Source organism: Neolamprologus brichardi, chromosome 8, assembly GCF_056152115.1.
Source record: "Neolamprologus brichardi isolate AB-2024 chromosome 8, ASM5615211v1, whole genome shotgun sequence".
Taxonomy (NCBI): domain Eukaryota; kingdom Metazoa; phylum Chordata; class Actinopteri; order Cichliformes; family Cichlidae; genus Neolamprologus; species Neolamprologus brichardi.
Window position 1 is genome coordinate 9,967,131 of NC_142111.1, and position 26,362 is coordinate 9,993,492.

The 26,362-nt window shown below is 41.3% G+C and overlaps 3 protein-coding genes across 6 annotated transcripts; 1 reads left to right on the plus strand and 2 right to left on the minus strand.

Annotated features, from left to right (window-relative positions):
• Positions 1-949: 949 nt before the first annotated feature.
• Positions 950-7,283, minus strand: fam234a (family with sequence similarity 234 member A). 3 transcript variants are annotated; one of them, XM_087845397.1, is made up of 12 exons: positions 7,200-7,283; positions 5,969-6,271; positions 5,772-5,882; positions 5,507-5,689; positions 5,099-5,229; positions 4,821-4,953; positions 4,066-4,198; positions 3,833-3,973; positions 2,903-2,984; positions 2,639-2,791; positions 2,434-2,536; positions 950-2,095 (listed from the first exon to the last, which is right to left on the minus strand). In XM_087845397.1, exons 2-12 carry the CDS (start codon positions 6,234-6,236, stop codon positions 1,887-1,889), a joined length of 1,647 nt encoding a protein of 548 aa, XP_087701523.1. In that variant the 5' UTR covers positions 6,237-6,271; positions 7,200-7,283; the 3' UTR covers positions 950-1,886. The 3 variants fall into 3 exon arrangements, with proteins under 3 accessions (XP_087701523.1, XP_087701524.1, XP_087701522.1); XM_087845398.1 differs by lacking the exon at positions 7,200-7,283 and adding an exon at positions 6,950-7,069 and having other exon boundaries at positions 5,105-5,229; XM_087845396.1 differs by lacking the exon at positions 7,200-7,283 and adding an exon at positions 6,950-7,069.
• Positions 7,284-7,416: 133 nt separating this feature from the next.
• Positions 7,417-14,180, plus strand: luc7l (LUC7-like (S. cerevisiae)). 2 transcript variants are annotated; one of them, XM_087845400.1, is made up of 10 exons: positions 7,417-7,630; positions 9,126-10,418; positions 10,634-10,732; positions 11,388-11,498; positions 11,629-11,772; positions 11,881-12,057; positions 12,191-12,279; positions 12,360-12,389; positions 12,501-12,662; positions 12,934-14,180. In XM_087845400.1, exons 3-10 carry the CDS (start codon positions 10,637-10,639, stop codon positions 13,073-13,075), a joined length of 951 nt encoding a protein of 316 aa, XP_087701526.1. In that variant the 5' UTR covers positions 7,417-7,630; positions 9,126-10,418; positions 10,634-10,636; the 3' UTR covers positions 13,076-14,180. The 2 variants fall into 2 exon arrangements, with proteins under 2 accessions (XP_087701526.1, XP_087701525.1); XM_087845399.1 differs by having other exon boundaries at positions 10,324-10,418.
• Positions 14,181-14,187: 7 nt separating this feature from the next.
• eps8l1b (EPS8 signaling adaptor L1b) lies at positions 14,188-24,105 on the minus strand. The gene is made up of 18 exons (XM_087845395.1): positions 23,899-24,105; positions 23,667-23,825; positions 23,405-23,554; positions 23,212-23,291; positions 21,874-21,983; positions 21,582-21,628; positions 21,369-21,498; positions 21,190-21,278; positions 21,036-21,110; positions 19,599-19,747; positions 18,628-18,772; positions 18,209-18,240; positions 18,007-18,109; positions 17,712-17,837; positions 17,442-17,595; positions 16,071-16,236; positions 15,794-15,926; positions 14,188-15,110 (listed from the first exon to the last, which is right to left on the minus strand). The coding sequence occupies exons 1-18, from the start codon at positions 23,926-23,928 to the stop codon at positions 15,024-15,026; spliced, it is 1,965 nt and encodes a 654-aa protein (XP_087701521.1). The 5' UTR covers positions 23,929-24,105; the 3' UTR covers positions 14,188-15,023.
• Between the last annotated feature and the right edge of the window lie 2,257 nt (positions 24,106-26,362).

Below are 26,362 nucleotides of genomic sequence, written 5' to 3' on the forward strand. Positions count from 1 at the left end.
GAAATGACAAGGCTCTCACAGTCACACTTTGTCTACACGCAGATGTTTGCTTTATGTCGTGTTTTGAAGAATAAAAGCCCTGAGGGGTGAAAGCCCAGGGGCGCAGCGGGAGGTGTTTATTTTAGCTTTAATTTGTTGTTCGAGGTTTTAAGCCTATGAAGCCGGAAGTTTTCGGCTCCTCAGTGTTTCTGTTAATCATTAATATGATGTTTTTGAGGTTTTAAAGCATATCAGGTGGATGGGTTTGAGTTGGATGGCCATAAAAAGTAATTTTTCCCTTCATGTGGGCCTCCTATATTTCGGATTTCAAGTGAAGTAAAGCTGGCCAAACCAGGAACTCTGTCAAGAAATGCCTGCAATCGTATGGAGGTGCTGCAGTCGCACTTTATAGGACCTACCAGCTGTGAGCTATTACACGGAACAGATGAGCAGTCCGTTTTTTATGTGGCAGGTCTATTAGCCTGATAATAATAAGCAGAGTGACGGAGACATGTTAACTGTGTAGTGCCTCAGGAGCACTAACTACACTTGACCTAACACTAACTACACTTTCAGCGCATGAGCTGCATTTCTACATTTCTGCGTGTAACACCTTTACAGGTAGTGCACTATCCGCGCGCCTATCCGTCTCCGGTCGCTGTCCACGCGGGTCCACTCCCTTCCAGCCAAGTCTCGGCGCCTTCTCCTATTTTGCATCAAGTGCGGCTTTCCATAAAAATTCCAAGCATTTCCCTACAAGGAGAGGCTCTCAATCCCCTCACATGTATTCAGGAGGAGCCCCACGGCAGTCTTGCGTCACGGTAAATATATGACGCGGTGCACGTATTTAGGGAGTAAACTGCACGGTACTGCCCCGACGGTCTGTCCGCGCTTTGCTGCACTCTGTGTGTGCGTCCACAAGATGGCGACAAACGGCCTGTTTTTATTCATTTAGATTAAACAAAAGCAATTTCTTTAAAAATATTTTAATATAGCTCAAATCCAAACATTTCATTACAAGTCAAAAAGTAAAGTCATCTCCAATAAAGGCCTCTTTCACAGGTTCAATATGTCCATGTTCAGCAAAAATAAGAACCTCGTTTTCAACCTTAATATAAGTTACCAAGGGAAAACAGCTTCATAAGGAGCTGTTCAACCACAGCAATAACTCTATTATTTGATACAGCATTGACTGGAAGTGTTGTGAGTGTGCGTTATATAGCATTACATCTTACAGCATGTTGGATTAAGTAAGTAACGATAAGGGGTCATCGATGTCAACATCAGTACTGTTGACTGCCAGAGTGCCTTATTGATACTTTCACAGACAGGATCCCTTACAAATTTAACACATAACATTTAGTTTACACCATAAACCAGCCTTAAAACTGTGTATCTATTTTATTTAGGCTGTTTTTAATTTGAAACACTCAAAAGCCTGTGTAGTGGCATGCATCTGCTACCTTTAAAGCACAGCGTAACATACAGTTGCATAGATCTGAACAGTCCAGCTTCTACTGTCTTTAATGATCATTGCACCAATGCATGAAATTGCTAGAAACAATACATAAAGGCAGATCTGATGGGTTTATCAGCAGGAGAACAGCAGTCTGAGTAGAGTGATTGTCAGTGAACAGCAGCTTTTTTTCTGATTCTATACAGGTTTAGAGTCTTGACAATATGAAGGATATGCAGTGAAGAAGAGTGAATACAGACAATGTCCAGTTTGCCCACTGGAGAACATCCCTGTCAAAGCAAATCAACCTAAAGTCTTCTAAAGATAAAGGAGTTTCTTTGCTGGTCAGCAGTTGGAAAGTCACAATTCGTGTACAACAACTTTGGTTTTGAAAATCAAGTTAAGTCAGCATAAAACCGAGGATATACTGCACAGGTTACAGCCGGTCTTTTCACCAATCGCTAAAGCGGAGTCGGTTGAAGGCCTCTTTAATGTCCTCGTTGGATTTTGTAGTCCCGTCGCCAAAACGGAGTACTTTGCTGTCGGGAACGTCCTCCTTCAGCTTGCGCTTGCTGAGAACCACGGTGCCTTCGGCTCCCTCCTCCTTAGGGCCTATCAGCAGGATGTAGGCAGCATGGCGCCCACGCTCCATCAGCGTGGCTACAATGAAAATATATAAGTTACCCAAAAATAAATAAATAAAAAAAAAAAAACACTGCTCGATCTGATTTCCTTGTGTTGTTTCTTAAACATCATAATTAATGTTGGTCCAGGTTCAACATCGCAAGTGACCAATCACGTTGCTTGGATTTTTTATTCCAAGTCACAAAACTATGTCATCAACATGTGATTGGTCACTTGCAACGTTGAACCTGGACCAACATTAATTAAGATAATCCAGGTATAACACCAACACGGGGATATCAGATACACCCTGGAAATACATCGTACCAGTAATAACTTTGCTAGAACAAAGTGAAAACAAGAACAAGAGGTACCTTTAAATGCTATAATGTGGTCTAGGACATTAGTTGACTCGAGGAGAACATTCGAATAGAGAGGATGCAGCATGTAAGAGCGTCGTTCACCTGTTACTGGTTCCTGAAAGGAAAACATTGCAGCTGTCAGGGAGCAGTTTCTGAATCTTTGATCAAACCAGTCAAATGTATAAAATGATCATTTTCATAAAGGTAGTGTACTTACAGATGAGTTTGACTCTGAGGGCATCAAGCCCCAAAACATGAAGACTGAGAAGTAGTTGGTGGTGTCAATGGAAGCGGGTCTCGGGGAATTAGGACTGGCCAAGAGCTGGACTTCCCACAGCACACCGCCAGTCTTCCCATCCAGGATTATTATCTACATTTAAAACCAAAGTGGTCTAGTTTTTCTATGATTCACACTGATCACCTCATGCCAGCAGTCAGGCATCGAAATAAAACTGTTTGTAACGTTTTCAATTTAACTTACCCTCTTTGTGTTGTTGCCAATATCCTCCTCAATGACAACATCTATTAAACCATCTTTGTTAAAATGACCAAAAGAGGGTTCACTGAAAAAAATAAAGAGAAAAAGCTGTTTCTCCACCCAGCGAGTCCTAGTTAATAACAACAAATGGTTTACTTTGATATTTATTTTGCTCTCCCACAAAAATGACCAGAATTTAATACTGAATGTTTGAGATTGTTGGTTTTTGTTGTGTTTTAACAAAATCTGACTTCTGAGCAAATATATTATTTTAATGTGATGTATAAATTATTTAGTGGATATGGACATGTCTACAGCACATTTAGGGACTATTTTTCCAGGTCTATAAATGATATAGCTCTACCATCCATGCATCCACACTCACACATATTTATAATCACCAATGAGCCTAAGTCCACAAACTGCATGTCTTTGTACTGTAGGAGGAAGGCAGAGTACCCACACAAACATGGAGAGAACATGCAAACTCGGCCAGATGTTGGATTTGAACCCAGGACCTTCTTGCTGTGAGGCAAGTGCTGCACCGCTATGACTGCTGCTCACCAGGGGAAAAAATAAATAAATAAAATAAAGATGTTTTTTGTTTTTGTAATTACTTAATAGCCTAACTTTTTTTAGGTGAAGTATTAAATTTAGAATCACAAATGTTAGTGTATCTGTAAACACTGATTATGTTTTTGCACTAATGCATGCCATGTATTCATTATGGTAGGAAAGATGTAGGTAAGTGCTCTTCTTCTTCTTCTTCCCTTTCTGTATCCATGGCATTATGGCATTTGTCCAGCAATCTCAGCGGTATCGACCTTGTAAGCACTCTGTACTGAGGCAGTAATTAAGCTGCTGTGCTGTGTAACTAAGCACTTTCCTCTTATTCTATGCACATGAAATCTAAAGCATACACAGTGGGTTTACCTGAGGACTGAGCTGGTGTTGAATCTCCACAGTAGCTCCAAATGTTTCCCATCAAGCAATGCCACCTCCTTCCCAGCCACAACCAGCAGGTTGGATGAATCATCCGTTTCATCGGTTTTCAGCATTCGACTCACTTCAGACCTATAAAGCAGAAACAAATAGCAAGTCTCAAGGTAAAAATCCCCATGAGAACAGGCGGTTTTGTAGAAGTGATAATCAAAGTTCCTTCTTACTCGTAGATGGGTACAAGGCCGTCTGTGCCACTGGCATTTCTCTCCAAGTGTTGGTCCTTCTTCAGACCCATATCCATCCCTGCTTTAGCCTTGGCAGCGATCTTCCACAGTGCCCAGCCATACAACCCAGTGTCTACGAGTAAATACACTCACTCACTCAATAATTCCCTTTCCTGCCCTAGAATCAACAACAGGAAGAAAACTAAAAGCTGACGAATCAGAGCTTTTGAAAAGCGAGTAAAGGTGAAATGTTACAGTAAATGAGCCTCACTGTAAGAACTGTTGTTAAAAAGTGCAGCAAAGTTAATATCAGGTAATATCAATATTTAACAAACATCTCTATGATAACGTTTCTTTTCCAAAAATGTTGTTACTGAAGCGTTCGATGCACACCTGAAACCTCACCAAATCTCTTTGACCCACCTCCTTTGTAGACATCTAATGCCTGCGGGTAATTTTCTTTGGGTCCATAAGTTATTATTAATCAGAACATATGACTTTATTCAACTTTTAAATAAGTTGTTACAGGACAAAGATTCACATAATCTTTTAAGCCTAGACTAAAGGTGATCCTATAAAAGGTATAACAGTGCAGCTGTTATTATTCAGCTTTTGTTATGACTAAGCATGAAAAAAAATCTGTAACAGTTTGAGTTTTGCAACTGTACTTGGACAAAATGCAACACTTATCATTGAGAACCTGCTCAACCGGTTTGCCTGCAGAGTAACTGTCACAGATGATTTCATACACAAACCTTTTTGCAGTAGTACGTAGTAAGAACCTTTCTCAGTGCAGTGCAGAAGATGACTGGCTGTCTCTGTGGAATCGAGAACCACCGTAGTGCCGATTTGGTCGCCTGTCTTCCCTGAGAGCAATACCAGCTGAGTCTGCAGATATGACAGGAGACACTGAGACTGGGACGATTCCATTTTTGCTTTAATATCAACACTTTGAGTCCTGTTACAGCAAGAGAAAAACATAATAAAATATACCAAAAACCAAGAAACAGAATAATATAACTTTTAACTTCACCTTTACCTGTGTGTTATCAGATGCCACCAGAGCCACATCACCAACTTTGTCCCCATCCAGATCTGGGACACTGAGAACGGGCGCAGAGCTGCGCAGCCCAGTAGGCTGAGACTGTTGCCAGATTTTTGTACCTGAGACAACCACACCGTACAGTAACAACGCAGGTTACCAAACACATCTTTCTTTACCTAAAACGGATCTTTAGAAGTTAAAATTGCTTTACTTCCTTTCTTTAACTAGACTTCAGGAACACTACATTAAATGGTATGTCAGTAATTTGTTGCCGCTAACAAATTGGAAATGGGTACAATTTTTTTCTTAGCCAGTAAAATCCCCATTTCTCTTCCTCTTAATTAAATAAAGGATTTGATTTGCCACTACTTGCATCGAGTTTGTTTTTTCACTAACCTGTACGTTTGTCGATGGCTGTGAGTTTGTCAGAATGGGACAGCAGACAATCCCAGGTTCTGCCCGTTTCTCTTTCCAGGCCACACTGGGCCCAGTGGAAGTCGGGTTCCAGCGGACAGTCCCACAGGTTCTCTCCATGTGTGCCATCCAGTGCCAACAGAAACACGCATGGTGAGGATAGACCTGGAAAACCCACAGTTTTTCTAAACAAACATAACACACAATGGGTGTATTGTATTCTCATACACAGAGGATCAGTCTCTACCTTCATTAGCACATGATCTGTTCTGTGTCACTTCTGTGGTTTTGAGAACAAACAAGACATCCATCACCTTGTCTTCATTTGCATGTTCAAAAGCTAAGAAGTTGTAGGTTGCTGTGGTGAAGAAAAGAGAAAGTAGTGCCTAATTATCTCGCAACTATAACACTGTCAAGCAGTGAAAGGCATATAATTGCACTCACCTGCTCCAGGGAATGAACTGTTCCAGGTAACGAGATATTGTGGCCTCACGGGACAGGGGATGATGAAGGAGAAGGCAAACACGATGGTGAGGCAAAGGAACAAGGACAAGAAAAAGACTGCAGTTCGCCAGTGAGACAGTTTGGAAAAACCCAACTCCTTGCAGCTCTTTTTCTTCAGCTCTGTTGCTGATGGTACTGTTCCTGCCTCTGCACCATCTTCTCCTGTCTTCAGAGGGTCGCCCTCAGTGGCTTGGTCTGTGGTCTCCATCCCTGCCTTAACGCATTACTGGCCCACTGACCTGCCTAAAAGGAGAAAAGAGATTATGGTAAACACTTACGTAAATACATACCACTGCAAATACAAATTGTCATATACAGTTCCAGTGTGGAGCGGATTATAAACCTGCATGTGTCAAAGTAACCATACAAAACTCGCTGGCATTCACAGATACACTCTGTGGGAAATAATACTGGAGGCAGCAGTGTCTAGTAGTCCAGCTATTTCTGCTGCATCAACCTTTGTGAATCTCTGCTTATTCAGATGTGCCAGCACAGATCCAGACGCTTCTCAGCACAAAAAGAGCAGACCCATAATAAACATCGCTCAGGATTGCACACCATATTATTTGTTCTGCAGCAACAGGCTTATTACTCACACGTAAAAAAAGAAAAATAAGGGCGTGTGCTACAAACTTCCTTATGCATATTACAAACAGACTCGCACAAAATTATATTACGCCCCGAGACCGTGCCGTGAAAGTCTTTTCTTCGCCTTAGTCAGTTCCGGATAGCTATCTATATTAACGAGATTAGGTATTTAAAAAAAGTTTACCCTCAACACCTGGGTGGATTAGTTTGCTAACTTGTTGAACGAAGGCCAGCCCCGAAAAAAGGGACTATGTGTAATATTACCACAGAAAGCGGCCCTCGATTTGAGGTTAATTCAATAGTTTAAGCAGATACAGATAAGGTTTTTCTTACTTTAACTCTCCACCGCCGACTCCTGCGTTCTTTGGTGCGGCTAACTTTAGATAGCAGGCCTGACACAGGCTAACAAAACTGCCTGTCAACCCCAGTTGCGTAAACAAATCACAGGCAAGCCCACCGGCCTACACAGGTTCGCGTACCCCGAATTTGTCTGACAGGTAGCGCTAAACATTGAAAATGTACACATTTAAATAATATTGAAACCTCCGAAACAACATAAACCTTAACATTAAGATTCATTTACCTACATTTGGGTAATGCTTGTAGCAAGAGGTGCTTCAACATGATGAATGCCTATGGCAAAAAGCCGTTGCCTGATAGTCATAGCTCAGGGTCTATAAGGCAACGTGTTGTGATTGGTTGTTGTTCTCGTTCTTGGCCGTTTCGATTGGCACGTTTAGACGGAATCTGGGGGCTTCCTGGTTTAGCGAGGCTACAATAGTTTCGTCATTTCCCGGATATTGGACGGAAACGGGCGAGTTGAAGAAATAGAGGGAGAAGCAGCAAAGGGAGATGCTTGGATAAATAAATTCTCAAATAAGCCGATAAAACAGAGGAACCGTTTTCAAGTTGATTGACTTTTATCTAACCCTGTCGACGGAGGAACCGCAGTAATGTCTGCCCAAGCTCAAATGAGAGCTTTGCTCGACCAGCTGATGGGAACAGCGAGGGACGGTGAGTTGCTGTAGCATGCTAGCCGAGCTAGCTAGCCAAGATGGAGCCACTGCTGAGGCTGGCTTGTGTTGGCGTGTGATGGACAGAGCTGCATGAATGGATGTACTGCAGAGGGCTGTGGGACAAAGTAACGTTATATTCAGGCAGCCTGTTAAGGATTAATGAGAGGATTTAATGTTTGCATCCAACGTGGCTCATTGCAGTTTAATAGGTTGTAGTTTCCCTTTTATTACTTCTAGGTTTTACTAAATTCCTAGCTTGTAATGTGCGTTGGCTAAACGTAGCTACTTGTTGTGGACTGTGAGGCGCCGAGCTAGGATGCATTGGACAGTGTACAAGATTATATTCCTGGCGTTAATTAATGTTTAGTTAATGGTAAACCAGATATCTACTGTATCCATTTATATTGTTTAATTGGCATAATTTTAACCCTTGTGCGGTGTTCGGGTTTTCAGTGTTTAGAAAGAGAAAAATTATTCTTCCTTCCTTCCTTGCTTACAAAAACGTAACAATGGAAGCTTGCCTCATGTATATCTTGGATAATATATTTTCGGATAAAAATGTTTTTCCACCCATATTTTCTGATAGATTTTTCTTCATTACACTTTGTCACTAAAACCAGTATCACGTTTCTTCATTACTGTGCTCTTACAGGTGAATTCCATGTATGTCAGTACTGCTTAGATTTGAGATCAAGTATCTTTGCATTAGTCGTCATGGCTGTATTGATTAAATAAAGCGTAATCTCACACCAAACAAGGGTTAAACGATAAACAGACCTTACTTTGCAGTCGGTCTTGCAGGAGTTCTAAAAACAAAATGAAACACTTTTCTAAACGAACAAAATAATTTAGCTCATATACTCGATAATAAAACACTTTCGAAATTAACTCGAGAATAGATTTTATTTAAAAAGAAACGGAATGCAATACTATGCTCGTTAATTTTGATTATCGCAGTAATGAGTGGACAGACGTCCTAAATGAAGTGTTTTCTTTTTTAGTAGCTTCCAGCCGTTTGGATACAAACATTAATTGGCAAATAATATAACCCGATTTAGTCCCATAGTTGGGATTAATTGGACGTGTTATACATTATTACAGCAGCAGATTAGAATAGAATAAATAGATGCAGCATAACCTGTAACATCGGTGCTGTGCAACGTTAGAAACACATGTATAATACACGCTTGAAGAAGCATAATTTAAATGTATGTATGTGTGTGTAAATATATCAGCTGTCAGGTCTGACTGCAGTTTCTTGCAGCCCTGCCGTTTTTATAAATATTTTATTCTGACAGCTGGTTGTGTAAAATTTGAAGCTCTGAGCCTTTTTTTTTTCCTTCGTTTTTTTAACAAGTTGAGCTTTAGAGTAAGAGTGAATTTGTGTGGTGAGCTTGTGGGTGTATGTGTGATGAGATATGATATCAAATTCTTCCCATACTTTTGTTGCATACAGACTGAACAATTGTGGCCCCTTTATTTTATTCATTAAGGTTCAGTGTATCTTTGCCAGCCTACATCAATCTGCAAAGGAGTTGCAGAAAAGCCTCATGTTCATCGAGCCGTGAGTCACACATAATTTTTAAAGCTGTTATGGTGAATATCCAAACAATTTGTTTGCCTTCCGGAAGTTATTGTAGCCTTTTTCCTTTTTTTTTTCTTAAAAAAAAAAAAAAAAATCACACAAATGGGTAAATCTTCAGTGGCACTAGTATTACTATTTGAAGTAGTATCACACAGCTTGAGCTAAGACGTCTGGTCGCGCTGAGTCCAAACGAGCAGTTTTCCATTACACGTCTGTTTTCAGAAGGCAATTTTAGCAGTCAGTCCACACACACACACAAAAAAAAAAACTTTGCACACAGCATTTACAATCTGACTTGTGTATGACTCCCAACTTCTTACTACAGGTGTGCGCGAGAAAACTGTTCCCATTTATACTTTTCTACAGCGGGTTTAAAATTCTGCAGCTGAGGTCTTGAAGATGCAGAAGGGTACAGTATGTGGTGCAAGTCGCAGTGTGTATAACCTAAATTTTTTTCCTTGGATTTCTTTTGCATCCTTGTTTTGAATTTCCTTTGAATGTTCACAGTTATAAATAAAGGCTTGGCTGGAACATTTGATTTTAAAATTTTAAATCTATTTATAGTCGTAGTGGCCATCTTCCATTTTCTAATGAAAATGATACAGCATTAAGGTAGCAGCTGTACTTGACACGACTTAACTGAAACCTAAATTGTATTATTATAATGTTTTTACACCGCTCCCAGCCCAATCCTTTGACCCTCATTATAGAGTGGGCGTTGAGCCTTATAAAAAGTTAACTGAGTTGAGGCTCTGATAATAACCCATTTGAGGCTTGGGTAAGGTAAGCACTAAGAATAAGAACAAAGTACCACACACATACAAAACAACCTTTATTACTGCATTAATACATTAGTATAGTCCAGTAGAGGCACATTTACTCTACTAATGGATACCTGTAATGTTACATTAATAAAGTACAATGAAAACCCTGACAAGCAGCAATATACAAATAGTTTTTACTCATTTGGATAGGTACAAAGTATTTAAATGGAACTGTGGTATGTAGTACAATTACATTAATATGTATTGAAGCACTGGATACCTCGCCACTGTTATCGAGTATGTGAGGGCTGTCTCACTGGTTCTTCTTTTGGGCTGTTTCAGGGGATGAGACGCGGCAGAGGGTCAAGTTCACTGACGAACGAGTCTGCAAAAGTCACCTTCTCAACTGCTGCCCACATGACATCCTCTCTGGAACTGTAAGTGAGACAAACTTCAGTTTTGACCCATCCTGAAAGCTTTAAAAACTCAGTTCATTTCTAAGAGGTTGGAAAGAAATTTCAGAAAGGAAAAAAAAAAAGTGCTATAAGTGTCTTTAACTTTTGCAGTCATTTTTTTTACATTATAATTTGTTTATGTTTGAGTTTATGCAGCATAACTCATGTCTGTCTGTTTTGGGTTTTTTTGGTGATAGCGCATGGACCTGGGGGAGTGCACTAAGATCCATGACCTGGCACTTCGGGCTGATTATGAAATTGCCTCCAAGGAGAGAGATCTTTTCTTTGAGCTTGATGTAAGTGAGGTTCCTTTTACTAATGATATATTAATAATATTATTAATTAATAATAATCTGGAGTGAGTGAGGGACAGGAGGTGACTGAACAAACTGCTCTCCATCATGGCCCATTTCACACGCTCCACTCCACACTACCGAGGCAGCAGAACTCCTTCTCCCTTAAAATGATTTAAGCCCGCTTTCAAAAAGAATGCTTTAGGAAGTCTTTTTTTTTTTTATACCTTCTTGCAGCTATTTCCCTGATTTATTGTGTGCGTATTATTTATTAATGCAAGTTGCACAATCTTAGACTTTTCACTTTTCTTTAACTCATTTTTATGGTTTCTTTGTTTTTTTTATCAATGTTGTGCATATTTAAAAAAATTGCTTTTTCTCACGGTTTAAGGCCCTAGGTGTGCGCTTGTGGCACTTTTACTTTACAATAAGTAGTTCAATTCTTATTACAATTCTTTATCGTGCTGCCGTAACACAATAATTTCCCTTGAGAATGAATAAAGTGTCTATCTATCTGTCTTGCAAGTCAGCACCATTCGTGCCAAAAGCGTTTTTGAAATGATGCAAGTGCAAATCAAAACATTTGTATTTGCCAAGCAGTTAAGTTAAGTAATAAAGTGACTGCTGAGTGTGTTAATAAAAGGTGTTGCTCCTACAGGCAGTGGATCACCTAGAGTCTTTTATTGTGGACTGCGATCGGAGGACAGAACTGGCCAAGAAGCGCCTGGCTGAGACCCAAGAAGAGATCAGTGCAGAGGTGGCAGCAAAGGTGAATGATGCAACATTTTTATGCTTCATAAAGTCTGTCTTTCCTTATGCAACATCCAGTGGACCCTGTCAGTGTGTTTTTTCGCTCAACATAACCTGTTGTCTCTTGTGTTGGTGTGGCTGTTTTGTAGGCAGAGAAGGTGCATGAGCTAAATGAGGAAATAGGAAAGCTCCTGGCCAAGGCTGAACAGCTCGGAGCTGAGGGCAATGTGGATGAGGCTCAGAAGGTCCTGCAAGAGGTGGAGAAGGTGCGCACGAAGAAGAAGGATGCAGAGGTAAGGAATGAGCTCTCAGAACTTCAAGCTTGTGGTGCTTTCCGTCTCTTAATTCTCTGAACTTCTGACACCTCGCTGTCTCTTTTATTCCCTCTTGAACCATTTCAGGAAGAATATAGAAACTCCATGCCAGCCTCAAGCTTTCAGCAGCAGAAGCTTCGGGTGTGTGAGGTGTGCTCTGCTTACCTTGGTCTCCATGACAACGACCGTCGTTTGGCTGACCATTTTGGCGGGAAGCTTCACCTCGGCTTCATTCAGATCAGAGAAAAACTGGACCAGCTAAAGGTGTGTATACCTTGTTTACAGCCAACTCATAAAAATATGAGTGACATGGTGCTGAATACTCGCTAGAAAGGGAGGATGATGTAAAGGCTTTAGATATTTGTTTGTTTTGACTTTATTTATTTCTTTTTATCAGAAAACTGTGGTCGAGAAGCAAGAGAAGAGGAATCAGGAGCGCTTAAAGAGACGAGAAGAAAGGGAGAAGGAGGAAAGGATGAGGAGGAGGTGAGTGCCGATGTTAAAATCCCGATGACATTTACAGCAGTGCGTGTTTTACTGTTTAACTCTGTGGTTTTATTTTATAGGACAAGATCAAGGAGCAGAGAGCACAGAAGGTGAGGAAGCTCCCTCTTCTATCTGTCAGTTCATTCGTTCCAGGCTTTTATGAGTCCGATTTGTTCTGTTCAAGTGAGCTAATGAAATATGCTGTCTGCTGTCTTTGCCAGGTCCCGTTCTCGTGACCGCAGAAGGAGACGCTCACGCTCTTCGTCACGAGACAGGCGCCGTTCCCGCTCACGCTCCAGGGAGAGGAGGAGACGGCATCGCAGCCGATCCCGCTCACGCAGCCGAGGACACCGTCACAGCCACGAGCAGAGCTCCAGACACAAGTAAACACAGACGAAAACCCTTATTAATCTATACTCCCGTGAAAGAGAATTGAGCAAACACACGGAAATCTGTGGGATACTGATTGCGTCGCCTAAGAACAGTCGGTGAAAATAAAAGGAAACAACAATTACATGGGCTCTTTTTTGAGCCCTTTATCCAGCTTCAAGCTTGTGTTTTGGCATTTTACACATACAATCCTTCTCTTTTTTTCAACTGCTCTTTTGTATTTGTGTTACTAACCTGAATATCTCATATTGTTTTGTCGCTCAGGTCGTCCAGAGATCGAGAGCGCTCGTCCAGGGACCGTGACCGCTCATCCAGAGACCGGTCACGGGAGCGAGACAGAAGGGATGGTATGAACGGCAGGTCGGACTCGCGCAGGGCAGACGACAGAGACGTGGGAGACCTCTGAAGACCAAACTCCATCCATGACCACAACACCACAGCCCCCTCCCGTCTGTCCATTTATAATATCCTAATGTTAAACACTTTGCCTCGACACCCCACCCCTCTGTTTTCCCGCCTGCCTCCTTTCTTTGCTTTAGTGCAGCCAGAGTGCACACATACTATCAAGTATAAAATTGAGTTTTTTTGTTTAGTTGGTTTTTTTTTCCTTTCTTTCTTTCTTTTTTTTTTTTAATAGCATCAGATACATCAGATTTTTGGGGATTTGGCAGGTTATTGGTCAGTAGTGGAGTGTACTCTTAATACCCACATCTGTAACTCGGTGACTTGTCTGTATCCAGTCCATCCCTCGTCTTGTTACTGCCCTGAAATGTGTCCACTAGAAAAGGCAAACTGATCTGCTGGACTGGAGCATAAAAATGTAACTGGTCCATGTTCTTTTTATTATTATCTGATGGTCTTTTGATAAAAAAAAAAAAATCTGTCTGTAAATATATTCTAGGCTGACTAATTGTCTGAAAAAGCCTAGTCTTGTCAAGTAGTTTCTTGGTTTTTCCCCCCTCCTCATCTCCCTCCTTGAAGATTTCGTTTCGCCGTCTCAGTGCAGTTCTTGAATGTCTGTCCACATAATGGTCTTCAGTACTTAGTTCTCTAAAACCCACTTAAAGTTTTACATTCAAAGGTTTTAAAGATGTTAGCATTAGTATCCAACTTGCCTCCCTTTTTTGTCTTTTTTTATTATCATAAGTGATCAGGTTACAGGTTACTTTCTTCAGTATAAGTGAAATCTTCTGATCTATATTGGTGGCAAGTCTCTTTATCATTTCTTTCTATCTTGATTTCTTTTTAACATACTGCAAATAAACAATATCTTTAGAATTTGTGTCAGCATGTGAAGCAGTAGGTTCAGAAATGATCAAGTTCAGATCTACTTACCTTTAAGTGAAAAATTTAAACATTTTTTGGCCCAACTTGAACAGATTTCTTTTCCATTATGATTAAATGCAAACAGATTTTAATGGATGCACTGCTTTACCTAATGTGTGAAGTCATATCTGTTTGTTCTGCTGGAAACCTTTCTTTAAAGTCTCAATTAAAAAAAAAGAAAAAAAGCACCATTTGGAATTTAATTGTGTTGAATTGTGTTGACAAGGTCGTGTCATTGTTAAGATGTGATAATAATGGCTGAATTTTTACAAATGTGTATTACAAAGATAAATACATTTCATTTAAGTTAATTAGGCAGAGAAGAAGACAGCTGTTACACTAAAATGAATATGCATTACAAACGGGGCACTGCAGTGTTAAAATATTTAAGGGGGATCTCTTACACTCATTTCCATTTTTAGATTCTACTGGAGAACCACTGCAAGATTCACAGCTCAGATTAATTCTTAGTTTTGTTATACTGGGCCTAAGTCCAACACCTCAATTCATCCTGGAACAAACCACTCTAGTTCCCTTTCCCCTCTCTTTAAACCAGCCTTCTTCTGATTGGCTGGCCCTTGCAACCAAAGGGTTTAAACAGCCCGAGCTGTGTACCTGAGGTGTGTCATATTTGCACCACTGTACAAAGCCAAGAGTAGAAAAAACATTCCATAAAAATTGGTGGAGCCCTTTGAAATCTGACCTTCTGACTCCTGGTTTACTTGTACGTGCTCCGATCGCTGTTCGAAACTGTGTCCATGTTTAATATGAGCATCCACAAAAAACACTAACTGTACATATATGGCATAAAATAAGGAAAAGCAAAATCAGTCCCCTTTAGTTTTCACGGCACCTGGTTATATTAAATTCCTACGTCTCATATTGTTGACAGAAAGCTCGATTTTAACATCAGGTAATAATGCCGTGATTTAATGTTAGATAGTCAAGTTACTGCCACATGTTCGGTCTCTGGGGACGGGAAAATACAGTCCTTCATGTAACGCTCTTCACAATGTGGACGCTGTTCCTCACAATGTACTGCTCTCCAGCTTCAGATCAACCTTCATTTTCTGTTTCTCCATGACTGCCTCCAGCTCTGTGGCCCTTCTGGCATCCTGTAAAAAGTAGAAATCAATTTAGACTGTGTAGCAATGAGATGTTTACAGTAATTTAAACCTCATGCTACTGAGTTCAGGTCATTCCATCTTAAATTACCGTGAGCCTTCTGCTCAACACTGAAGGTTTTTGTGAAATCCATATACGTAGAATACATTTCAAGATGTTTTTTAATGGCCTGTCAGCACGTTTCCAGCATGTTTCTTTCACACAAAATATGGGACGAAGTTTGGACATCACAAAAACTAGAGATAAAAGCCGATAAAAGCCTAAAAAATGATGCTGGCCTTTCTTACCAAAATAATCCAAATACCAATGTAAAATTTCTCACACACACAAATGCATTTTTAATGTCTCTTAATCTTTTCCTGAATTATAAGACTCTTCCAGGGTAATCTGGATGGCATGTGGGACTTGAAAATAAGAATTTTGTTCTGTTTGGATTAGACTGTCTGCTGATCCAAATGTATCATATGTCCTCAGTCCAGCATGAAAGATAAAAGATGAATGAAAATATGTTAAAAGTAAGTAATTTTAAATCACTGATTACACTCATAATTGTGTTTTTGCATCCTGCCAAAAATGATCATGTTTAGTTTTCCTAAAACCAATAAAAATGTTAATATTGAAGCCTTTGATATGGCTTCCCTTTAAAAGATATAGCTGTTCTCTTTTCACTTACCTCTAGCAGTGATTTTTGCACAGCGAGCTGACTGTACACTCTGGCACCCTCCTCTGGAATCACAGCTTTCAGCTCTTCTTTGTTGAGAGAGAACAGCTGGGCGCCTGTCAGCACACCCAAACATGACACTGTCCTGAGGGACACAAAACATAATGGACTTCAGAGGATACTCTGGTGGAGCCGGTGCGTTCATCCATGTAATGGCAAAACACAAGTGTAGAACCAGCATTCCCTGGTTATACACAAAACGTGGTTTATCTGGTCTGCAGTCACTTACGGTTTGCTGAAGCCCTTCCCTCTGAGCCACTCAGCCACCTCCTCTGGAGGAGAGTGGTAGTCAAGGGGGAGGGAGGTGTCTGCAGAGCGAGGGATGACGAGGGGTTTGTTCATATTGGACTTTCCATTCGTCAGCCTCTGGAGCAGCTCGTCATTTACCAGCGTGACTGAAAAGTTTGGAGTTTAAAGAAGTAACAGGACTCAGTGTTGGAAAGACATAGCTCAAAAGTTCATCTTAAAACATGACAACATGGTTTAAATCCAAAATAATGAACCCATTATAGCGTTACATGAAGGACTGTGTTTTCCCATCCCCAGAGACCGAACATGTGGCAGTAACTTGACTATCTAACATTAATTCACGGCATTATTACCTGATGTTAAAACCGAGCTTTCTGTCAACAATATGAGACGTAGGAATTTAATATAACCAGGTGCCGTGAAAACTAAAGGGGACTGACTTATGAGCAGCCTATCACTGTGCTTTTTTGTATCTTTTTTACATTTTGGTTATAGAACTTTTTTAATAAATCTTATATTTCCCATTCAAGAGTATGACTGTACTTACCTTAATAATTCATCATCTACATATAAAATGTATCCACACAAACTGAATGATTATTAAAGACTGTGTGATATGTTTTTAAGATCCACAACTGCTACCAAGTGGACCTTAAGTGAGATTGTTTTGGCAACATTCTTTTATTAGTTTGGGGTAATTTTTCATTTGTTTTCCTTTAAGACAGGGGTGTCAAACTCAAATACACAGTGGGCCAAAATTCAAAACAAAGTCGCGGGCTAACGTTAATATTTATTGAAATATATTTATTCCTCCAGATATAAGAATAAATCTTTTCTTATGGACTCAAACACGTTTTGCTGAAAAACTGAATATGGAACAAGCAAAGCTTAATACTAAACAATATATATATTAGCTGTATAATACCAGTAGGCCAGCTCTAATAGTAATTTGGTATGGCTTCGCGGGCCAAATGTAATTAGGCTGCGGGCCAGATTTGGCCCGCGGGCCAGAGTTTGACACCTATGCTTTAAGATTTCAAGCTCTGTCTCAAATTACTTTACTTCAGTTACATTGAATCTCTCACTTCAAATAAAATAGAGGAATAGCGAGAGTAAAAAGCAGTTGCTTTTCTATTCAGAGGGGAGGTGAGCCACAGCATTTTAGACTCTGCATCCTTGATTTGGTTGATTTTTCCACCAGATGCCCTTCCTGACACAACCCCAAAGGGATTTGTGTCTCTTCCAGGGATCAAATTGGGAAAAATTGGGAAAGGTTCACCTGTTAGGCAAACGTGCAAACCGCTACACTACAGAGCCACAGTCTAGGACACATAAAGTTGTAGTCCGTTACCTTTGTCATTGTCCTCAACAGCTTGCACATGCTGGTTGTATGATGGTAAGCTGCGTGGGCGCTGTGGGGAGTGGGTGGGGGTGGTTTTGGGAAGAGCAGGGGGGGTGGGTGGGGCAAGAGTGACATTCTTGGAAAGTGGAGGCGCAGCTGGAACCTGAAGGAATGTGGAGTGAAGAAAAAAATGAGTTGGCTCTGATGGAATGATCAGATGAGAGCTCGTGTGTTTCACCTGTGCATGCATGTGTGTGGGTGTCTTTTTTGCCATCTTACACTGGGGGGTTTGTTGTGGACAGGGCTGTCTATGTGAGCCATGGGCTCCAGGATGTTGAAGGGGACAAAGCCGACCTGGTTAAACTGATTGCGACACTTCCACCAGCGCTTGGATGACTCGATCACCTGTCAGACAGAGAGGGTTTCTGTCAGTGAGAGGGCTGTAAAGTGTATCAACAACTGCAAATAGCTTTTGTCAAACAACGAATAAAAGGACTTTTATGATGGTTCCTTGAGTGCGCCATAAAATGACTTGCTTCACTGTGTGCTTTTACAAACAGCTTGATTCTGTTACCTCCAGTGTCTCCCCCTGCTGCACTGAAAGCTCACTGCTGTTCCTGGCAATGAAGTCATAACTGCAGCAGTAGAGTCTGTCAGGCCCCGGTGGGAGTGAATTTCTGACCAAACGAGACAAAGTTTGTTTTTATTTGGTCGAGGTTAAGAAAACAAACAACAAAAACAGCAGTTCATTGATTTATGTCTTGTAGATGACTTACGTGTCATCGTTTGGTGGCTGAGGTGGTTGTTGCTGTTGTTGGAGCAAAAAAAAAAAAAAAATAGACAAGTTAAGACAACACAAGTTAGCACAAAATGCATAAAGTATGTAGATAAATATAATGTCAGTGTATATCTGGGTAAGGCTGACTGCATTAAAGTTTGAGAAACTAAGGTGTTATTAAAAAAAACAAAGAACTAACTGTGAACCTTATACAATTTTTAGCACGGATGGACAGAAATGTGAGCTGACCTGTCAAAAAGCGGAAAGTGTATCTCCACTGTTTACTGTACGTGAGGTTTATTCATGCGTTAGTATCTTAAGCCCCTGTGTTGTCCTTTTACACACTCATCCATAGTTCTTGTTTCCACTGATCTACGATTAATGACTTCGAAATCACGTTATAGAAGTATCCCACACCTCTTGTTTTTCTCGAAGGGCTTCGAGTTTGTGCTGTGACTCGACCGGATCCTCCCAAACCTGCCCGTCAGGCTTCAAGGCTTCTGGCTTCCAGCCATCAAAGAACACTGGGGTGTATGGAGCTACAGGCCCACGCAGCTGAGACCTGAGAGAGCAGAACAAGTCACTGCCTTGGCCTTCAATGAGCTCAACAACCAAAACTATGATTGCTATTCAAGCAGTTTTCATTGAGGGAAGTTATGACATTGGATTTTCCTCTTAAAGCTTGCTTACAAGATTAAATATAATAGGTCTTATGTACATTTGACAGCTAATCCATCGGTTCCCTTTTCTTAACATGAGAAATCAATAAATCCCAAAATGCCTTAAGTGGATTTGTTATGCTTCTTATTATATAAATACTGTCACAATGGAGCCTGATGGAGGCTCCTGTTAAACATGGCCAAACTTTCAAAGAATCCCTGAGGGCTCAAAGCTCAGGCTTCAGCTGTCAGCCAATCAGAGGAAAGTGTTTTGTCTTAAAGTAAGGGGACCCTCACCCCATGAGCTGAAACTGAAGTGCTGAGACAAAAGACCGAAGAAGACAGATAAGGATTTCTTTTTAGTCTTTCAGTCCAAGAATAAAAATATGGAACTGGATATGAGCATAAAAACGTCCCTTTTAATCTCCTGTCTCAAAAAATCTGCTTATTTCAAAACGCAGGTAAAACAAATGATTTCAAGGGAAACGAAGTACAAAAATATTGCTTGGTTGAAACAAAGATGTTGCTCTTCAGCAGATAAAATCTTCAGTGAACCCAAAAATGTAAAAAGGTGACACATAACTATCAACAGAGGCAAAATGCTCCCTTTCCACAGCCTCTGGCCAGAGTTGAGCTTGATACAACACCAAGACTGGAAGTTTTTAATGTGCTGGGAAATAAAACACCAGTTTCACAACTAGTAAGAGACAGACAAGCATTGATACCGACCGAGGGTGTGTCCAGTTGGGTCCCAGCGACGTCCAGAGCTGCCTCTCCTCCTCAGTCAGGGTATCTTGTAGAAGGGACACAGCAGAGCTGGTCAGGGCAGGACTGGATATGGCGGCTCCAAAAGCTGGTCCTCCTGTTGTTTTTACCATCTGCGCAACATACAGATGAGACAAAATCAGTGTGTCTTTTATCCTTTCTTCCTCCCCTCGCCCACAAGTGTTCGCAGCAGATGGCTGCACCTCCCTGAGCCTGGTTCTGCTGGAGGTCTCTTCCTGTTAAAAGGCAGTTTTTCCTTCTTACTGTTGCCAAAGTGCTTTTTCAAAGGGGCCAAGTTATTGTTGGGGTTATATCTATATTATTATCATTTCTTTTCCTTCAATATGAAACGCATTAAGGCAGTTATTGTTGGGATTGTTTGGCTAAACTGAACTGATGTTCCCACGTCTGCTTTAATGGATCTGGCATTCAAAGTCTTAACAATCGCTGATGGTTCTACCATTCTTCTGCCCGATAGCCCAACATCAAACCACAGATGTAACAACAAATCCAAAAAACCTAATGGATACATCTGCACACAAAAGCCAAAGCACACAAGAAGACGCACACGCACGTCTTTGAGAGACAAGGCTGCGTGTTCCCATTCAGGTGTGTCAGTTTACACAAATCAAACAAACCCTTTTCATCCTATTTGATTCATACTGGAGTGGAAAAATTAAAGCACATACTTTGAAATATTTCTTTAATTTCTGCTAACTCACAGTGTATCATCATGAGTGATGTTGATACTTTAATGAAGGGCATTGGACATTTCCATGAAATCAAAGTAAATAAATGATAAAAGGCACTTGATTTCTAAAAAAAGCAGCCATAAATGGCCCACCTTTTTTTTCCCAGATGGAACTTACCAACGTCCTAATTTAAAACAGGCGTCGAGGGACAACAAAGTGGCCTTTCTAGTGTCGAGACAAGCTCAAATCTAAACCAAATGTTTGAGAGGTATGCACCAGCAACCCCTGCCCGCATACAAATACAGCCAAGGAAACTGCGTAGATCAAACAAATGCTGGATTTTTTGGTGATTTTCAATCAGGCCGCTGTGCAGGGAACTGCCCTGTGTAAACACTGAATAGAAGCTGTAGCTTCTGACAACATCACTTAACTACTCTGAAGACTTTCCATTATTTTGACATGACACATGCTTACAGTTCTGCACTGATGTCCACTAACATCAGGAACAAAAACGCTGCCGTCAAGCAGAGAATGTGTCTTTCGAATCTAGGCATTTACCCCCAGTTGACTTTGCCCCCGCATGGCATTACGTGTCACACGGATTTATTCGAAGAGGTTGGTCATGCTCCCCTGCAGTGAAAGACAACACCTCATATTTACAGCAATAGCAACAACAGTTGCTGAGGTAGAGTTTATAACCCTGACTCACCATATCCAGAGGCTTGAACACATGGTGAATGAGGTCCTCTGAAGAAGGATTGGTGATGGTTGATTTCAGGCGAGCCTGAGAAATAAACAGAGGCGATGAATATGCAGCTGCCACGAGTAAGCAAATAATGCTTGGGACTTGATGGTATACATACCAAGAGGCTGAAGCAATATTTGAATTTCTGGAAGATATCAACGAATTCCCCATCTGGTGGAGGGCGAGCCTTTGTGGCGAGTAGCTCGTCTGTTGTTTGGGAACAAAATATAACAGCAGTTGATGGATATGTTGCTTCAAACTAGAGAAACTGGAGAAATCTCTGCATCTCCCTCTTACCTTCAGCGCTTTGCTTTTTACTTTTCTTCTTCTTCTTCTTTCTTTGATTCAGCACCGTTGCAGCTTCAGCAGTCTGCTGCAGCTTGCCCATGAAGGCCTCGATTTCGTCGAAACAGTGATTAAGGATCCCCTGAGGAAAGAAGAATTGCCTTCGTTACGTGAAAAGCAGCCAAAAGTGGCGACAAAAGACACAAAAGAGATGAGCTGGCTTACCACTTCTCTCTCTGCTCGCAGGAAAGAGATATCAGGTCCGCCATTTGCTGTCATGAAATAGAGCAAGGGACTCAGTTTATCCATGTTCATTTATCTCTGCACTTCCCAAAGCCGCCCTCTCACAAACACAAGCTGACAAAGCCATCTCTGTGCTCCGGAGAGACGTTTGCCTCGAATACCTGTCGCTTCTCTCCTTTCCTCCTGCTCACTTTCCCAACCCTTCTGAATAATTCTGAAGCACTACTGAACAGGCATGCATGTGGAAAAAGAAGTCTTCTGTGTTTTTTCTTACCTCTGGGTCCAGGGTAAGGTGGAGGGTTGACAGGTGGGGGATTAGGAGCATGCAGCATGGGAGGACTTGGTATGTTATAGGGGTCGAACATATCTCCTCCACTCTGAAGCCTGCGGGGCGAGAGGAGAGATTCAGTGCTTCTGCCACAACACGGCACTACGGGTTAAAAAGTGATAACAATGTTTTTGTTGATGATGGTGCAGGTGTACACTCAGCGCCAGCAAATGAGACGCCCTTCAGCAAGGGCTCAAGAAGTCATATTAACAAGCTCACATTCAATGCCGTAACAGCAGCATCCTCTTGGTAAGAGCTCCAAACAGCTCTATGAGCGCAGTGCACTCCTCAATCAACGTGGCGCCTCTAAGATTGAACCCTTTCCCTTATAAAGAAGACATCCGATGACCTCCCCAGCACTCTTAACGATGGGTTTTGACACCTCAGTATATATCAATAAAGATGTGGTTTTACGACCAGTACAACAGTTTCCAGGTTTTTCCAAGGGTAGCTGCGTAAACAGGGACCACTCTCACTAACTTCTAATGCAAACCCAGTCATTTTTGTCCAATAAGCAAGTCTGAAATATGCTTAGCTCAAAAAGGAGCTTTAAAGGTTACTCCCAGCAGGCTAACAAGGGGTAAAGAGTTAATCCTCCAGCCCTTATCCAACCATGAAAAAAGAGTAAACTAATTTCCTAATTTTGCATACTCGTTTCCACGCTAAACACAAACACTTTACATTAGCAAACAATAAAAACAGTGAGTCCGCCTTGACTTTTTTATCCAAAAAAATACAAGTAACCTAACAGTGATGACTTCACTTTTTTAGAAATTTTAATTAAATTCTGATGTAAATACAAAAGGCTCCTGCTGTGTCTCTTACCACATGTCTCTGCCCTTCACGTGTCCTTTAAAGAGAAATGTTCTCAAAGCCAGACTATGCCCGGAGCCTTCGCCTCTGCTCCCTTTGCCTTCTCTACTCGCCGTCACAATGGCCTTGCTATCTCTGTCACACCTTCTTAAGTTATGTAGAAACCGGTAGAACGAGTCTTTTGCTCGCTCTCTCTCAGCTGTTTATACTGTTTGTCCTCCCTCTCTCTGCCTCCACACAGGTGGATGGCAACACAAAGCTGCTTTGACTCAGTGGAAAAATGTGACATAATGACAACGACGGCGAAAATCAAACTGCTTTAAATGGGATGTGGGTCTGAGTTTCCTTTTTGTGGCTGCCAATTAAACTCCGCCCATGCAATGTGATTGTGAACACAGAAGCGTGCTCTCCCATTAAAACCGTGCCGAGAAATGCACTTTTGTGGGTGCGTGATTATGACAGTCACTGTACCTGTCATCAGGGGGCAGCTTACTCTTGCTGGCGGTGGAAGTCGAAACTGCCAACGTGACTTCGTCGCAGATTTGCTGTGCCTGTTTAAAATGACAACATGTAAGTGGCATCACTGGTAAAACCTGATGCAAATAGACCCTATGACTCATGCAGGACAACACTTGGGGAAACTCCTCGCGCCGTCAGCACTCACCTTCACCGTTTCACAGTTAAAGAAGTGGATGTCTGGCTTCTTCTGATCTTCACCTTGGCAGACTAACATAAGGAGGGATGGGAAGTGTTTTTCTGTGTTAACAGCTTGACAGCGGAAGATGGATCTGAAGGCGTAGCTCTCCAGCTCGTCCTGCAAGGGCAGATAGAACTGATTGGTCATTGTGGAGGCAAATATGTGTGGTATTTCACAGCTGAGCACATTTAAATCTCTTCATCATCCACTGAGATGCGCCTGCCCTCACCTGACTCTGTACGTCTCTGAGATAAATGCCCCCTGTTCCCACATCCAGGTACATCTGTTGACTCCATAGCTTTTTATTCTGAGCCAGGAAGGAAAGACGGTTCTGAGCTTCCTCAACGCTCTGCACTTCCCCGTTCTGCAGCGAGAATGTCAGAAGGTGCTGCAAAGTAATGAGGAAGAATGAGCACATGAGGAAAAATGCACGATAAAAACACTCAAGAGAAGGCACTCACTGTGACGATATGTCGAGTGATGTTTGTCATGTTTTTTCCACTCTGTCAGCTGGAGATGTGTAAGATAAAGCAGCTTTCCTAAAAAATCACAGACCTAGAAAAGGAAGCAGAATACCAGGACCACTCAGAAACACATTCTGGACAGAGTTACGAGTGACATTTGTAGATGGAGAGAGTAACGATGGTGTTGCTTTAACAAGTTATCAGCAGCTCCTACTTCCTAAAGCTAAACAGACTTACTCACAACAGAAATATCCTCATTCAAATTTGCCCTGCCCCTCCCCTTTTCCAGCTTACGTCTGTCTATCCCAGCTCTGTTTCAGTAACACAGGATTCTGGTGAGTGAGTGAGTGAGTGACTGAGCGAGAGAGCCGCCCGACCTGTCTGGTAACAGTTCAAAGTATGATACCAACCTCTCTGTTTCTCAGTGACCACTGAACAAGAGTCACCGGCATCAAAGACAGCAAACACTTGGTATAACTCACATGGTGTCACTTAAGAACTCTGCCCACAAAAAAAATATCACTTAACCTCACATTTATGAGCACTCAGTGCCAGCCTGGTCTTGCACAAACATACAGTGTGGCATTTCAAAATGAACACTGGGACAGTGCGGTAAGCATGATGATTTGTGCACAAACTATAAGTAAAAGCACTGTTTTAAATCAAGGAAACATTTCTACATCTAAAGAAAGCTTTACTTTGCATCCATCCATTATGTTTTTACAAAATATATTCTATGTGCGCAACTTAACTGTATAGATTTGACAGAAAGAGCTGTGGTCTTGTTGATGTTAGGTAAGAAGATTAACACAATCATGCTAGGTTAAGTCAGAATTAAGTCAAGTGTCCATGGTGCTTTTGATTTTAGTACATTTTCATAAGCAAACCTTCAAAATCTGATGACAAATACTGAATTACTGGTAAATGTTTGGTTACACCTTCATAAATTACTACGAGTATCCAAGAAACCTATACAGCATACAACAAAATGACTTACCATACTCATCTAAATGTATTTGAGAGTCAAATAATCAAAGACCTGAGATGTCAGAGACTGGAAATAGATGTCAAATCAGCTTACCGTAACTTGGTATACTTCCAGTGCCTGGATCTTGAGGTTAACAGAAACCAAAACCTGTCTCGAGCCTTAGTGTGACTAGAGGTATCTTACTCACCCTGAGGTATGAAAGCCTTGACAAGCAGAGGTGTGTCACACTGTGGAGTCCCGCCCAGTATTTCACCCCACCTTAAAGATAAAAATATATATTTGTTTCTCTCTCCTGTACACCTACAAGTGCATTCCACACAGGAAAAATGTAAAGGTTAAAATGCAGGCTAGGCTAGGCTGCAGTTGGAAGATAAAGTTGGTGAACGGTGACACAGAGTGAGTGGGTGAAAATAAATGCTCAGAGGCCTGAACTGAACCTAGTCGCTGTGCCGCTGGAGTGGGCTGCCACGGAGAGTAACGGAGGGAAGAGAGGTCCATGCAAAGGTGCAGTGTGCAGGAAAATAAAACAAACCAGAGATTGATTAGCTCAGATAATTTTTCATTGTCAGTACTTGAAGCAAATTGTGGGGTGGAAAGGTTTTTGGCTTCTGGGAGGAGAGTTTGAGAATGACAAATGAAACCTGTAGAGCTGCTGTTTCAGCACCCAAAGAAATCAGGCAATTGAGAAATCACTGACACAGTTCTGATGGGCTCAAAGGGCCAAAAATCTTTATCTTTTGCTGTTATGGGAAATTTCTGATGAAGTCAGAATTTCTGCAAGTGAAGAAGATTTCGGGAGTTACTAAAATTATAAGGTTATTTAGTGTGCTTAGCAAAGGGAGGGGAAGTAGAGCTGTGTATTCTGTTGATAGGTTATGCAGCTGGCAACTGTACGTGTACATATTAAAGAAGTTGTCATAAGACTCTATTCAAGCCCATTAAAAGTAGACCCTATGATTCAACAGAACCACCTATAGCAGCAGTAACCTGAAGTAATCCTTTTCTGTGTGACTTTATCGTTGTGGAGGAATTTCGGCCCACTTCTCTTTACAATGTTGCTTCGCTTCACTGAAGTATTGAAATGAATTCACGTACAGCTCTTTTAAGTTGCTGCCACAGCATTGCAATCGGGTTGAGGTCTGTACTTTGACTGGGTCATTACAACACCACGATTCTTTTCTTTTTCAGACATTCTGTTGTAGATTTGTTGGGGTGCTTGGGTTTTATCGGCCTGTTAAATTAAAGTTTATGTGCCAAGCTTTAGCTGCAAACTCAAATCATCACCCGTCCACCACCATGCTTGACAGCTGGTATGAGGTATTTGTGATGATATGCTTAGTTTCCTCCAGAAGATGGTGCTGTGCATCCTGGCCAAACATCACCACTTTCATCTGTCCAAAGGACACCACAAGACTTCCAGAAGTCTTGTGGTTTGTTTAAATGCAACTTTAAAAAGAAGCCTTTCTCCACTTT

Bases quoted from the DNA above. Each gene is read 5' to 3' on its own strand.
- fam234a (XM_087845397.1), bottom strand. From the start codon at position 6,236: ATGGAGACCACAGACCAAGCCACTGAGGGCGACCCTCTGAAGACAGGA. The intron at 5,690-5,771 runs GTAGAGACTGAT...TGGGTTTTCCAG, and splicing joins CAGATCATGTGCTAATGAAG to GTCTATCCTCACCATGCGTG. The intron at 2,096-2,433 runs GTACCTCTTGTT...TTTTCATTGTAG, and splicing joins CCACATTATAGCATTTAAAG to CCACGCTGATGGAGCGTGGG.
- luc7l (XM_087845399.1), top strand. From the start codon at position 7,570: ATGTCTGCCCAAGCTCAAATGAGAGCTTTGCTCGACCAGCTGATGGGA. The intron at 7,631-10,323 runs GTGAGTTGCTGT...GGGCTGTTTCAG, and splicing joins GATGGGAACAGCGAGGGACG to GGGATGAGACGCGGCAGAGG. The intron at 12,058-12,190 runs GTGTGTATACCT...TCTTTTTATCAG, and splicing joins AAAAACTGGACCAGCTAAAG to AAAACTGTGGTCGAGAAGCA.
- eps8l1b (XM_087845395.1), bottom strand. From the start codon at position 23,928: ATGACAAACATCACTCGACATATCGTCACA. The intron at 23,826-23,898 runs GTGAGTGCCTTC...ATTACTTTGCAG, and splicing joins TCACTCGACATATCGTCACA to CACCTTCTGACATTCTCGCT. The intron at 19,748-21,035 runs GTGAGTCAGGGT...TATGTTGCGCAG, and splicing joins TGTTCAAGCCTCTGGATATG to ATGGTAAAAACAACAGGAGG.